This window comes from Cydia splendana, chromosome Z (genome assembly GCF_910591565.1).
Source record: "Cydia splendana chromosome Z, ilCydSple1.2, whole genome shotgun sequence".
In the NCBI taxonomy this organism is placed as follows: Eukaryota; Metazoa; Arthropoda; class Insecta; order Lepidoptera; family Tortricidae; genus Cydia; species Cydia splendana.
In genome coordinates this window covers 5,654,167-5,670,512 of record NC_085987.1, presented here as the reverse complement: position 1 = coordinate 5,670,512, position 16,346 = coordinate 5,654,167, and the positions used below count along the sequence as shown (strand labels likewise).

At 37.5% G+C, this 16,346-nt stretch overlaps 2 protein-coding genes across 2 annotated transcripts in view; both read right to left on the bottom strand.

Annotated features, from left to right (window-relative positions):
* The window catches only part of LOC134804313 (chymotrypsin-2-like), an 80,035-nt gene that overhangs the window by 25,787 nt on the left and 37,902 nt on the right, over positions 1-16,346 (bottom strand). The window lies entirely within an intron of this gene.
* Positions 1,979-10,352, bottom strand: LOC134804177 (vitellogenic carboxypeptidase-like). Its single transcript, XM_063777106.1, has 8 exons — positions 10,240-10,352; positions 9,666-9,949; positions 7,334-7,452; positions 5,251-5,421; positions 4,516-4,683; positions 3,763-4,019; positions 3,226-3,357; positions 1,979-2,165 (listed from the first exon to the last, which is right to left on the bottom strand). The coding sequence occupies exons 1-8, from the start codon at positions 10,272-10,274 to the stop codon at positions 2,027-2,029; spliced, it is 1,305 nt and encodes a 434-aa protein (XP_063633176.1). The 5' UTR covers positions 10,275-10,352; the 3' UTR covers positions 1,979-2,026.

The window sequence follows — 16,346 nt, the reverse complement described above, 5'->3', positions numbered from 1 at the left end:
CCTCCAAGGTGTTCCCATAATGTTGTTGGTTCTACTCTGATGACGAAATTCATAAGGAAATGAGGGGAACTCCTTAATTTTTAAAGGCACGAGTATGGCGACATCGTTGTTTTCTATAGTAACTCAAGCATTTCCTCCCGAAAATCACCAATTTGATGAAGTTCCACTGTAGCCTTACCACGAGTTTGACACTACATATTCGCTAACGTCTTCGTAACTTACTTTCTATACATCTCGCTCCCACTAATAGGATGCCAGTACGAGCGAGACGCATAGAAAGTAAGTTATGCACACGCTAGCGAATATGTCAGTGTTTGACTTATGGTAAGGCTACTGAGGACTCGGGAAATGGCGGTTGAAGGGTTGGTGGTTCAGGCTTCAGGGTCGAGGGGTTCCGTGATCAGGGATTGATGTGCTGTGAGGTTGAGTGATCGGGGGGTTGAGGGATTGAGTCAGTGACGGAGACTCACGGGGCGGAGGATGGATTTTGTGTTTGTGCAGTGACAGGAATGATTTCGAATTTAGTGATACGCATTATTAAGCTTTTCATTCATGCGTCACGCGTCACTCATAAGCTTTTAACAATGCCTTAAAACTAAAAATGGAAAAATAAAAACTTTTACAAAAAAAAGTAAACCGACTTCAAAAAGGATAAAATAAAATATTATCCATTTTTAAGTATATATTTTTTTTTTTTTTTGTCGGTGCCAAGACAAATATTAATACTACCGGTCAAAAATAATCAGCTTTATGTCTATAAATCATATTACAACTGTACTAATATTATAATGGTGAAAGTAATTCTGTCTGTCTCTTTGTCACCTTTTCGGCTAAACAACTGCCATGTTAACTGGAGAAATTTGCGATGCAGGTAAAAAGTTAAAACCCTGTAGATGGTCCTTGAATTGTTTTATATTTTGAAATCAGTTCTCTGGATAAGAGACGGGAAATAATCAGTCCCAATCCCACACCTGAGTACTTACTATGGCCAGTTCGAATATTAGTAAAAATTGCTCTTTAAAAAACATGTCGGCAATCGCATTAGTTTTATACTAGTACGGACAAACATGGTACGAACTCCGCCAAGGTGAATTGACAGTATGTTCTTAGGTATCTACAGAAAGTATGATCATTGCTGTCGTGTAAGGCAATCCAACGTACATACATACATATAGCCACATTCTTATCAAATTGCCCTAGAAAATCATTGGTATCCTTCAAATTTGTCTTGGCATCGACTTCAATAATATCAGTTGGTAACGTATATACTTAAAAACGGATAATATTTTATTTTATCCTTTTTGAAGTCGGTTTACTTTTTTTTTGTAAACGTTTTTATTGTAGAACGTTTCCAAGTGTTACTAATACTTGCTAATACTTACTGCTACACTGTAGCCACGAAAGTTACTTAATATTACCGTGGTACATAGTGATGTTCAACGAATGTTAAGTAGTATGGATGCACCATTAATACAAATTAAAAGGTCATCACAACGAACAGATGGTGGGCATGATGGGCAGAAACGGCACAAAAATTGTTGGCCATTTCTGCCCACACTGCTGCATAAATTATGAATACTCAGTTATGGAAGTAATTTTAACATTTAATGGTATGGAAATTGAATTACCATATTGCGTTTTCGCGGAGCGTACGTCATACAAATTAGCTTTTCGGCTTTCATGGACTGTGTTTACGTTCACATAGGTAATTTATTAATGGATGTGTGACTAACTGGCTGAAAGCAGTAGAAACAAAATTGATAATGTTACATCTATAAATTATACAGTTTGCTTCTTTTAAAAATGGCTTCCATCAAGTTTATGATTATTTCGCCAATATCAAAAGTGTCCTCGTAGAGAGTTAAGCTGTAAAGTCATAGCTGGACTTTCCAAATAACCACGATGGATTGCCGGGACGTTCTGGACTGGGTATTCTTTTAATAACTTAGAATTTAAATAATTTAAAGTAAGTATGTATTTCCATAAGCTTTCTATTCCATAATAATCGTTTAATATTTTAAAGTTGTCAGGAAGTAACTGTTTTGCTGTATTCATGTATAAAATCGTCGATCATGGCTTTGACCACAAGAGGCTTATCTTTTGGGGCCATGTGACCCGCTCCCCGTATTAACGCTTCTGTGAACCGCCCGCCGCTCTTCTTGTAACTGTAACATTAAATTGATATCAATCAGGGATGTTGCCAGTATTCGCATCCGCACCCGCATTATTTTCAAAATCCGCATTTCGAACAAATCGGTACAAGAACGTCTTAGCGGCAGCGTAAGTGCTAGGTAATTTCGTTATTTACTATAACGAAATGGTCTACAGTGGAGGATTTGTCCTAATGTCGCCCAATTTACCGTTTATCAAATATAACGTAGGTACCTATATTCTTGCTCAAATACTAAACGGTTTTGTTTTAATAAAAATTACTAAAATGTAATGTTTGACGTTTTGTAAGTACCTACCATATCTTGACATCCGCATCCGCATCCGCGGATGTGAGCCTTTAAATATCTGCATCCGCATCCGCATCTGCGGATGTCAAAAAATCTGCATCCGTAACATCCCTGATATCAATGCATTATTTTGAAATACAAATATGCTAAAGAATATTAAATACGCGAAAGTTATACTTTGTCTGTCTATAACATTTTCACTGCCGATTTTAACTAAACCGGTTTTGCACGATTTTGTTGCTGATTTTAACTTTTGTTTAAGTAGGTACATATTTTTAAGACACAGAAAAACAATCACTCTTTTTTTCCCTGCCCTTATCCCACGTTATGTGGAATCGGCACAACATGTTTTTCTCTTCCATTCTCCTCTGTCTTTCGTCACCTCAGCACTCACTCCTTTCTTTCTCATATCCTCTTTCACACAATCCATCCATCGTTTTTTGGGTCTACCATCTGCTCTACGTCCATCAACATTCATCCCTAACATTATTTTGCCTATATGGCATTCATCCCTCCTCATCACACAAAAAGAATCACTATGGGGTTAAATAAAAGTATACATACTTCGTAGGTAGGCAACGGAAACTACTAACTATGAGGCGTTTAATTTTTACCAAAGTAATAATAAAATGTGATTACTTTATAACTTTTATTTTGCCGCCTTTTCTACTTTCTATAATTTAGCTGTGTTCTGTTAATTTGTCAACTCAAATAGCATCCTAGTTTAATAAATCAAACTAGGTTTTTATAAATAGAACATTCTTACCCCACCACATGACCCGTATCGTCTTTCATCTGCGTCCGTGGGGCTTCGTCGTATTCACTTCGACCGGACCACTGTAGCGAAGCATACGTGTGTTTCGACCCCCAGTACGGCAGGATCACGTCGAACTGCCCACTGAAGTGTAAGTGCAGGTACGTTAAAGCCATTGAAATCAAATTAAAGTTGTGACAAAGTCTTATGGGGCAACAGCGCCTATTCGAGGAATACGTGTAAGTTGTAGGACGTCAGGTACCATTCGGATTCAAACTGCACCATACAGCCGAATGCATTGCTACATGAAACGTCAAAGAAGCCAATTTTTATGAAATTTGACGTTTGAACATGTTACGCTATACTTTGGCCTACTCAAAAACTCACAGTACTTATGAGTCTTTATTTAGAAAAAAGAAACTTGAGTTCAAACCTCGCTTCCGCTTAATAGAGCAAAAATAATTATCAATTAAATTAATGCAAAAAGAGAAAAACTGTCATGTAAGAATACGTTAAAGGGGTGTTCATGATTCAAAGGCATATATATACCTATAACAAAGTACCCCGTAATGTGCAAGCAGCTCTTCCACAAAAGGTTTAGTTGTATTCATAAAATCCGGCAACATTTTCTGGTAAACCAGCTGGTTGTTGACGTTGAACGTGGCGTTGCCAACGTGGAGGCTTTGCCTGGCGTCAGGTTTATTCAGCAAGTCCAGAAACGTGTACACTGCTGGTCCGTCTTCGTTGAAGTTCAAGAAACTGACGCCGCTGTGCTTTTTGATGTATTCTATTGTCTCGTTGAATTTCTGAAATGTATTTTAAACATTAAATCACTACACCTTATAAAACAAAGTCCCTCGCGCGTCTGTCTGTTTGTGTGTTTGTTCGCGATAAACTCAAAAACTACTGAACGGATTTTCATGTGGTTTTCACCAATCAATAGAGTAATTATGATTATTGAGGAAGGTTTAAGTGTATAATTTGTTAACCCGTGCGAAGTCGGGGCGGGTCGCTAGTTAAATCTAAACATAATTAAAGCAGATATTTACTAACAGCAGCCGAGGAATCCGACAGAAATTATGGAAAACGAAGTAGGTATCGGCATCGGCCCGGGCACTGTTCTAGCGTGAGTCATCCTTAACTAGCGCCAATACCGGTTTTTGGAATATCCTAAGCCCGCCGGCGAACCCCGGGTCTTTAAGTTTCTTACGGGGAAAATGTTAAGATATATACCTCACTTTGTCACTTCGAAGTGTGTGGAGTTCATTTAAAATGACTTAAATGAATTCTGAAGGTACTTACATTAGCCGCATCCACCATTCTTCCAGCATCAAGGAGTTTTACGGTGTCCGTCTCCAACTTCCTTAGGACTGTGCCCTGCTCTTCGTCCAATAGGCCGAGGACGAGACACAAGTCCGTGTAGTGAATCATGCTTCGCGGATCGATCAGCCCATTGCCTATCATCACACCCTGGAATATACGCGAAATAATTAATTGTAAAGAAATATTTGGCAAATTCATCATACGTAGGTATTAAAAGCCATGGGTAGGTAGAGTAGAGAGGACTAATAAAGAGTATTTCTCCAGGCGGGTGTTGTGCCAGAGAGTAAACTTTGGGAATAAGCTGACTCAAATATCAATTTAGCATTTTGTATAGCGGTAAAAAACAAAACATTTAACTGATTATATACTTTATCTCAATGCAGTAAGCATTGTAAACGATCACAGATGATCTGGCCCTCATATTGAAGCCAAAATGCCAAATCAAGAGTTTGCCGATACTACACTGATGCGAACTCGTCCGGCACAAACAGAAGCCGATATCACTCATATGAACATTGAAGGCCTGTTTGCCCATCAGATGCATGCGCGTAGACGTGCACGTGATAGATTATTATAAGAAACTGAACACCGCTTGCGTGACGTGGGCGTGCACGGCTCTAACAATTTGGCGCACGAGCACGTCTACGCATTCGCAGCTGGTGTGATCTGGCTTTTATAGTCCTTAAATCCTTGCAATAAGGCTTGCAAACATACCTTCAAATTGACTTGATGGGCTCGCTCATGTTTGTTTCTATGCAATGCCGCAGCTAGTGTAGGAACATATTTGCCCGCATATGACTCGCCTGCGATAAACAGTGGCCGTTGACGCAACTCAGGAAATATTGCCAGGAATTTCCGTAGGAATTTCAGCAGCTGGTCGCCTACCTACAAATATAAATCCTGTATTTCCCATAGTAAAAGTAAGTACTTTTACTTATCTTATCTTATCTTATTGTTTTCGGGGGCCCTTGCGGATACACTTCGACCCATAGGGATCTTTTGTGCAGTTACCCCCTAGAAAAGATCCGTCAACTACTCAAGAGCTTTACCCACCATATCCATGTGTCGGATGATGGAGCTCATGGGTAGCGTTTTAAAGTCCTTTGGTTCCAGGTATCCTGCTCCAAAGTCCTTCATTCTTTGTCTGGCGAGGGCGTGACATTCACACATTAAGTGTCTTACTGTCTCTTCCTCTTCGCCACACATACGACAATCGGTGTTGTCAGAGTGTCCCGTCCCCAAGTACTTTTACTTAATACTGAAGATCTTAATACTGAAGTCAGTATGACCTATATACATCCACCCCGTTAATTATTGCGGGTCATTAAAAAAACAGCCTGTATTTAATGGTAAAGAGAGAAAAGTATTGCTATCCTTAAACATTGACATAAGTTAATAAACCCACGTCCCCCGTTTTACCACGGTGACAATTGTCCAACAAGTAAATATAGATGCTAGATATCGTCATTAGGTACTTTTCGACCCGGAAATGTTCAGGGAATTGCCAGTGCCTGGTGACAATTGTCAAGTTGGTGGAGGCGCCTGGCGATGGCATAAGGATCATTGAGTTATTATTACTATTAGTAGGGGAGCCCACGATACTAAATCGGGATTTACTCGAGCATCATACAGACTTATTGGAATCGAAATATGTATTAGATGATAAGAAGAAAAAAAGTTATATAATTTTTTTTTTTCCAGCGAGCCGGAAAGCGCCTACAATTTTTTTTAAATTTCGGGAGGTTGGTGGAGGATTAAAAAATCGTTAAAACAGTTTATGGGTTTGGACGTTTTTGTCCACGTTAATGCTATATTTTTTCTATAACTTAATACAGGGTGATTCATGAGACGTGAGCAGGACTAATCCTGCACACTCAGTAACTGATAATTGATCGATCACCGTCGTATTTAGGTGAAACAGCCAGATTTTTTCCTATTTTTTAACTTTTTGGTGAGGGCAAATTTAATCCTCTACAATCATGGTCACCCTACAAGACCTAATTAATAAGCATAAAACCTCTTTAATTTTTGATTACGAAGAAAATAAACTGTCAAACTTGAGTGAGATACGAGTTTTCAAAAGTAACCAGACCGCGATGACAGTGGTGACATTCAATTTGACACAGAATATCGGTAGTTTAGTATTCTAATTTTAGGGTGACCACGCATGTCGTAAATAAATTAATAACTTTTTTTTTCAACACGACTAGAAAATTAACGTTAACCTCACTAATACTGATACGAAAGTGTTGCTTATAATCTACGAAATGCGCAGTATTAGTCCTGCTCACGTCTCCTGAATCACCCGGTATAACACTTTTTTGTAGGCATTTGCTTAATCTGACGAACACAAGTTTGAGGCCTAATTTTTTTTACATTGTAACCGTCAGATTAAGGAAACGCGTGCAAATAATTATCAGATTTAGTAATACCACAATTATAGCGTTAATTTGGGCTAATATGATCAAATCCACAATCTGCTTAACAATTTGTTGAACCCCCCACGAACCCCCCACCAACCAAGGGCTCAACATAGATGGCTAAAAGGGGTAAAGGTAGACTACACGGGGTAGCAAGATATCATTCATATCTTAATCTGACGCGGTCGAGTAAACACAAAAATCCCCTCTTGGGCTCCTTTACCATATAGAGAAGCCATACCAAACAATGAAATTATCCCAATCGCAACCTGTACCACGCGACCACAACGTCGCGTCGTATTAAGCGCCGTAAAATTCATGGCGCTTACGCGTTTAGGTCGCGAGAATCTGGGCCATGCTGCCGTAGGCATACTTACTTCGGCCTCACTGCTCGTATACCCCTTATCGTTACGTGTATAGCTGAAGCCGGCACCGACAGGATTGTCTATGTACAACACTGAGTAGTCGTTCGTCCACGAAGAATTCCTCAAATACACTGTAAATTTAATAGAGGTGTGTTGATGTGAATAATTCTGACTGGGTGAAAGGATTCGCTTACTGCTCATTTGTGCGTGTGCTGCCTTCGTCAGATCTGGACGGATCTTAACTGTTTATAACATAATACGAACCTAATCAGTTTGAAATAATAATAATAAGTTCAAAATAGAGGTGTAAGTCTTCAGACTTAATAAGGTTTATATAGAAGAAAAGAAGAGTGGCATAATAAGACCAAAAAAATTATGACGAAGATTGCGCTACATTAATTATAATCTAATAAGTTTTTGGCATAAATTTCATTTTAGGTACAAGCTTTTATCGCTGACTGTACTTTTCTTACGACAGACAACTAATACTCATCGAGACAATTCTAAAAACCCCTAACACAATTAGGTTGCGTTGTTTCATCACAGAGTTCCTATGGCCACCTCCTGTCTCCATCGTCAGATCAGTTCGACAGTACCATATTATTGTATTGTCATCAGAACTACATACAGCTGCCAATTTTCATGACGCTACGATCCTTGGAAGATGGTTAAATTAGTTACCGTAAAACGGGGTGAAAAGACACGATTTTCAACTTCAAGGACGATTTTCGCCAATAATCTAAATGATAAAAGTAAAAATTTTGATATCATTTTTTGAGTCTTGGTTAATTCTTCACTTTTGCATTTGTGAAATAAATGTTTACCTACCCAATTCAGAGAAAATCAAAGAAAACTACCTGTTTTCTCCATATCCTTAAAACGGGGTCGATATACACAAGAAAGGGGTGAATAGAAATATTAAGTTTTAGTTGTCATAGGCATCGAATTTGGTCGTGATTATGTTGATACTCTATTGGCAAATGGTATATATACCTGTTAAACAGCTATTTGACACAAAATTATTTTTTCGTGTCTTTTAACCCCCAAGGCGTGTCTTTACACCCCTTTGTTGTATCTAATCACCCCCTATGACGTAACTGTTCACCCCATATGGGTGTCCATTGACCCCTTTATCACGTAAAATTGCTTGTTATTAGTTTATTGCAAAAAAATGCTTTATTATAGAGAAAATTAGTGATATTATTTATTATTTAGATACTACAGATACTATATTACCAGGTTAGCTAACTTTTACTTAGTTAATGTCAAAACATTTACCGCCAGAACAAAGTTCAGACAGGCTTGATTTCTTACCTCGGCGAGAGCGTACTTTAGAGTCAAAAAAATCTAACTTTTAGGCAGGTTGATTAAGTTCTTTTGGTATCAATGTAGAGAATAAATAGTCTACTATATACGTATACCAAAAAATCAAATTTTAGAGATGTACGTTTTTAAATATAACAACTTGAAACGAAAAGTTCAAAATTTCTCTATTCACTCCGCGATTTCTGTTGACCCCGTTTTACGGTACCTTAGATTCCATTACAGTTAGTTACATACAGGTCGAGAGTTCCTATGGCCACCTCCTGTCTCCATCATCAGATCAGTTCGACAGTACCATATTATTGTATTATCATCAGAACCACATACAGCTGCCAATTTTCATGACGCTTATAATCCTTGGAAGATGGTTAAATTAGTTACCTTAGTTTCCATTACATAGTTAGTTACATACAGGTCGACCTAATAAAAGCTTGTTAATAAGTTTTTGGCAAAAATTTCATTTTTGGTACAAGCTTTTATCGCTGACTGTACTTTTCTTACGACAGACAACTAATACTCATCGAGACAATTCTAAAAACCCTAACACAATTAGGTTGCGCTGTTTCATCACAGAGTTCCTATGGCCACCTCCTGTCTCCATCATCAGATCAGCTCGATGGTACCATAATATTGCATTGTCATCCGATTTATACATGCATGCAAAATTTCAGCTTAATCGGAAACCGGGAAGTGGATCAAATTTAACTTCCAAAATTTGATTACAGACCGACAGACAACGGTCAGGTGAAACTAAATAAAAGCTTGTAATAATAATAATAAAAAGAGAACATTCCACGTCAATTTCAAAAGTACCGACTGTTTCAAAGGGGAAGTATCGTAATAAGCGTCACTCCTTGAATACAGATGTTATATCACCTGACAATTGTCGCCTGACAATGATAATTTCTTATGCATTTCTGGGTCGGTAAGTAAACTTGTAGCCCCAGCATGAATGAATTGTCACGTGACTCTTTCCATTATGTCAAGGGTCGGTAAACACGTAAACACGTTGTATACTTACCTTTATCGCCTCTTACAGCGAAGGGACCGTTTATTTCAAAAATGGCAACTAAAGACGACACCCCCGGTCCTCCATGCAGCCATATTATCCACGGCGTGTCATCACCTGCGTGTCTTGTCGGAAAATACCAGAAGAAGAGATTCGAGTCATACTCCTTTTTGACAGGAATGAATCCGGCATAACTGTCCACTCCTATCCATGTTGGAGATTCTACTTTATAATTTTCTCTATGACTTGATAGTATCGCTTCTATATTGATTTGGCTCGCTTGTGTTGTTGTGATGCTGAAAATTTAACATTTAATGTTATTTTTATAAGAGCGATTGCACCATCCCACTAACCCGAGGTTAAGCAGTTAACCCGTTAACCCAGTGTCAAATTGGAGTCATTGTCAGTGTTGGATTGGTAACAATGATAACTCCAGGTTTAACCGGTTAACCCCGGGTTATAGTGAATGTCAAAAGGGCCTAAGGCCTTTTTCTTACATTTTTGCTATCTATAGTTATTCTATTTTGATTTGGCTCATAAACTGTTTGTCAAGTGTTCTTATGAGAAGAGTTAGGTATTTACTTACCTACATAAGTATAAAAGGATTAGACAACACTTCATGATTCGAAAAAGTCAGTGAAATATGATCATTACTTTAAAAAAATACACTTTACCTACCTACCGTGTTCACAATCAACCCACGAATGTTTTTAAAATTGAAACTGCCATGTTACTAAACGATACGACCACCGTGTATAATTGTGTGCGAAATGTGAAATTCACTATTTAATAAACATTGAAACTTAGCCATTAATAGTCGACACCTAAATAATGCCATAAATATTATGAATATAAATCTTGAAAACGTATCGTATCGCGCTCTTTAATCAAACCATACCTACATACCTACTACCTAATACCATATATGCATAAAATTCTGCCCACTAGCGCCATCTGTATGGAAATACCGGAGGTTTATAATTATTGTGTATTTGTGTGTCAGCAGCAGAAGCGAGCAAAGTGTTCAAAATTATCTAATTTGCTATTACATCGTGTGTTTAAATTGTATTGCCTATACCTAACCTGTTTAGAAGTGGTTACAGTTCTACTGTTGGCTGTACAATCGTCATCTACATCAAATATAGCGGTGCAAACATCGCACCTACTAAAACAAACCTACGGCATACGCATTCGGCCTACTCTGTTCATGATGATGCTTTTTAGGGTTCCGTATCAAAGGGTAAAAACGGGTCCCTATTACTAAGACTCCGGCGTCCGTCCGTCTGTCTGTCTGTCTGTCACCAGGCTGTATCTCATGAACCGTGCTAGCTAGACAGTTGAAATTTTCACAGATGATGTACTTCTGTTACCGCTAACAAATACTAAAACCAGAAAAATAAATATGTAAGTGGGGCTCCCATACAACAAACGTGATTTTTTTTGCTGTTTGTTGCGTACCTACTGGTACGGAAATCTTCGTGCGCGAGTCTGACTCGCACTTGGTCGGTTTTTATTAACATATTTTGGTAAATTGTATATACGACAACTGTTTCGCTAACTTGAATTTTAAGTCGCTATTGGCGACATGTTTAAAATATGTCTCACGAAAGTTTAATATCGGATATTTTGGTAACGTTATAGATGAAATTGGAAGGAATTATAAATAACTAAGTGGAAGTTTTAATTGATCGGTGGCCTAAAATTTTAATAGTACATTACTACAGAGGCCGGGACGAAAGGGGTTGCCGGCCGAAGACATATAGACCCCGGGTAGGTCTGAGCGCGGGCAACCCCATTTCCCGCCGAGGTATGTATAGTGCTTTTCTCAAACATGCAATGAAATAAATAAAATAAAAAATCCACGAAACCCAAATTTTATTTATAGAAAAACTAAAAGTAAAGTACACCCAAAATATAACCAACACGTACCTATATCATTATCACGCGTATGTTTTACACGAGTCGTGTATTTTTACTACCCGTATATTTTCATGTAGCTTTGATTTTTTCGCCTTGTATCCGTCTGACTGTCGTTTTCGTCACATAAGTTTACATAGTCTTTCATGTTGATATCATGTTTCACATACATAGTTGCTTTATGCACGGAGTAAATAAGTATAATTTCCACAGTGTTGACGAATTTGTAGTTACATTCATTTAAAATATGCCACAAAACTGTTTCTAATAAACTGTAAGCCATTTTTCTTAGTTTCTGAAATCATACAATTGCCATAAGCAACCAGATACTTACATACTTCGTCTTTGACTTGGCGGCAGAGGCAGCAAGTTATTAAAATCAATTCTGCTTACGCTGCCAATTCCAACGCCTACGATTACAATTAATATTAATTTCATTATTTCGTCGGAACTCATATTAAAGTCAAAAACTCCACAACGCTCCATAAATCCAATAAAACAGAATGATTTTTTTTCAACTTTACCTCCATAACAATTTAAAAAATATAACTACGCGTGTTTGAGTAGACCTTTTTACCGCTAACGTCCAGATGAAATATTTTAAATGTTTTTATTTGTGTAGTTAAATTTATAGTTTAACTACACAAATATTAGTTTTTTTGGTGTAAACTTCTTAACCGTGAACAAAGGCGTGAATCATTCAAAACCTATATTATACATACAGCTTCTGAGCTGTATGTATAATATAGCTTTTGAATGATTCACGGCTTTGTTCACGGTTAGTTACACTAGACTTATATCAACCGGGATATGGACCGCTATGTTCATTTACCCGTGAACAAGATGCATGTAACTGCGTCGAAATATCGGGAGCTCGAAAACAATATAAAAAGGTATATCATTATCAAATCACGGTCCATATCCAGGTCGATATAAGTCTAATACAGCCTTTTCTAAGATGAATCTACCTGTGGAAACGTGTAATTGGCTTACTGATTCTATGTTATTACCTAACTTGTTATTCTAGCTGTAAGTTTTTCTAACAAATAAAATAAAATAAATAAGATAATACCTACATAACATCAAAATGGAGCATCTTGCGTTTTCCAAAACACGGTGAAATTGCGCTTATATTGCACAGAATAGGGAACTCCATCTATTCACCAAATTTTATCAAATCTGACGAACAAAAACGACACCAAATATTCTCTAGTACCCATACGTACAGTCGCCATCAGATATATCGGAGCAGCCAAGCTGCTCACAAATATCTGAACACGCCTCTATTGTCAAGGCGTTAGAGTGCTTGTTCAGGTTTTTTGAGCACCTCGCCGCTCTGATACATCTGATGGCGATTGTACCTATATAAAACGACTAGGTAGGTAGTTTAGTTTAATATTCGTTATTCCAAGTGGAGTTTTTAATTGCATTTAAACTCTTCATAGTTTATCCATTTCTCGCGAAGAACACAATAATAATGAGGGCCTGAAGACTGGAATTTCAGTATTTTAATAAAACCGGTATTTATATATGTATACATTAATTTATGTTAATGCAGAGACCCGTGGGTAATAAAGACCATGTTGGTTGGTACTTTCCCAAGGCCGACAGCGCACTTACAACCCCCTCTGATGTTGCGGGTGTCCATGAGCGACGATAATCGCTTACCATCAGGCGCACGTCTGCTCGTTTGCCTCCTATATAATAAAAAAACATTATTGTTGAAGGATAGGTCCAAACAACCACCTACCGTAGAATGGGGATACTTTGCTTCGCGGGGTAACATTGATCATCGATTTTGGAGGAACAGGGAGCTGATTTTTGAACGCGAACTTAAACTTTTGATGATGTGGTTGGCATGCTTAACAAAAATAGATGATGAAAGCGTTCAGAAACGTGTTCCTTATAGTTTAAAAATCGATGATCAATATTACCCCACGAATCAAAGTAACCCCAGTTTACGGTACTTTAATTTAACAATTAAAATGCCATAGAGTCCAATTGACTGTTGTTACACAATTTAATAATTACCCAATTCCAGCATGGAAATGCTGCGAGCATCACGGGCACCTTTGCACCGGGAACGGCAGGGAGCAGTTTGTTTTCATAAATAAAGTTTTTTTTATGAAATTAATTTAAATTGTAATTTGTATCCTTTTTGTAGTTTAAAATTTTATTCAGGTAAGTAATATAAATAATATATGACAGTGCAGATTTCGTTTAAATTTATTGATAGTCTATACCAGCGGTCGGAAACCAGCGGCCCGCCAACCTCTCGCTTGCGGCCCGCGTGGCTCCTGGCTATTTTGTATGTAATATTGACGAACGACAATGTCTGCTAAAGTCACAAATATTGCCAAAGTGCGGCCCGCGTCATCTTCGTTAACTACTATGTGGTCCTTGGCTGCAAAAAGGTTGCCGACCGCTGGTCTATACTAAGGGTCTCGGTTACAGACATGGGCACTGTGATTTCACGAAGGTAAGTATTTTGTTAACGCGTCACTCTTTGTTATCCAATTCCTTTGTGTTACACAAATTGATTAAATCGAGTTAAAACAGAATAAATGCTAATTAAGCTTTGTTTTTATATGGCGAGCTGTTGCCCTGGACTTTATCTGCGTGGGGAGGGGGGGGGGGGGTGTTATATTAGAAGTAGGTTCAACGCAGAGGTGTAAGGACTTTCTACTTTCACATATTAGGTACCTACTTAGTGTAGTGTTGTGAATTAATTTAAGCTTTGAGGCGTAAACTACAAGACTCGAATTGCGACTGCTGAGTATTTATCATCTGGCAACATTGTCATAAATAGGAATGGACGGTGCCACACCGCGAGATTCCCAACAAAAATCTTAATATGGACATTCTGTTGAGTGTTAGTTTAAGTAAAACTAGTGGCTCTGTGAGCTGTAGACCTCGCGAGCAGAGCTTAAAACTGAATAAATGTATGGTTCCGTTGTTTAGAAGAATTTAGAGAATCTAATTCGACCATAAAAACTTAACTATCAATTGCTTACAAAATTCGGGAATTGGTTTAGATATGCGACCTGTAGAGTAGAACATATGGACATACGAAACAATTTTTGGCTAACATGCCAATTCAAACTTACACTGATATCAGAAAGACAACTAACTGATGTCATTTAGTTATCGTGCATTTCACTCGTTCTTGTCCGTACATGTATTGGCGCAAGCGAGACGCACGATGACTACTAAATAACATGATAAAAATATCATCCCGATGTCAGTGTACGGTCGATGCCCCTTAAGTATCCACGTCGCCATACTAATTGTATAGAAAAGCTGATAGAGTACCTAAGACTAACCTAACATAAGTAGAGTTAGACCAAGAAAAGTCTGCAGAGATTTTGACAGCACACGCAGTGCCAATGTTATTTGTGCCAGTGTCAAAATCTCTGCAGACTTTTCTTGGTCTAACTCTACTTATGTTAGGAAACCAACATTACCTTTGAATTAACCTGTAAACTGCAACTAAGAAGCTTCGTGCGCGAGTGTGGCCCATAATTTCCGAAAATCGTTTTTTCTTCGAGGCAATTACTCCGTTCTCATATTTTGCGTTGCCCATAATTTCCCGAAATCATTCATTCTCGGTGGTAATTACTCCGTTCCCATATTTCCCCAATGGTTTTTTTCCGCAATCGCCTATTTTTAATATTTTTAAATTAATCTTTTCCTTATAATTTTCGTTCTTTTAAATATCTACAATAATATTTTCTTGTTACTGTATGTTAATAGTGTAGTAATTATATTTGTTACTTGTAGGTATTTCACATATAACAAATATCAAAAACACTAAAATTAAAACATAATCTAAAAAACTACAAGTAAAAAACCAAACGCTGTCAGCCAATAACTCTAACCTACCTATCTCTGGGAGCAGATTCGTTTTTAGGGTCATCAAAAAAAAAATAACCCTAACCTACTAGAGAACATTTGTGACGTTCCACGGGAAAAGGTACCTTATGAGGGTTTCTAGTTTCGGAGATATTAAATGTTTTGTAAAGAGGTGAAAAAATGCTCAATTTTTTTTTATTGTGTGATCTGAAACCTTAATGCGTAACGTTTGTTTACCTGTTTTTATTTTTGTTATAAGTTAGTTATAAGCCTAGTAATGTCGTCTCAGAGTTTAGTAGAAAAGGTACCTTATGGAAAAAAGATTGAAAATTCCCAAAAAAACTAGTCAATACGGGAAAAGAAGTTTGGTAGAGAACTGTATTAGCATTCTGCAAAACTAATTTGATAATTTCAGTTCTGGTTGGGGCGCCTCGCAAATATTATAACATTTATAACCGTACATAGACCGACATCACAAATCCAAGTAGACTGCTATTATACCAAAGTTACTCTCGTCAAGTCTTTCTTAACTAGAATAATCTTCATTTGGTTTGGTCGCATGCAGTAAATCAGCCATTGGTTTGCTGAAAAATGCCAATACCCGACGCATTACCTTATGGAATATCTGAGGTCATTGAACCTCAATGCCGCTTATCTTCAATAGCAACCGAAATATATTATTGATAAGAAATAGACGATTTATACCATCTTAACCCCAAAATATTATTAGTTTATCCTAACTGTTCCATCATCATCATGCCTCATCATGTAACTTGACCACAAGGTACCTTTTCATTACATACAAATTATTGGTCTTTTTTAAGATTATTATGACGAAGAACTAATTAAATTGGGGGCAGTTTAATGTAAATTAATATTTTCTATTCATAAAAGATAAACTATAATATGATTGATATTTTGTAG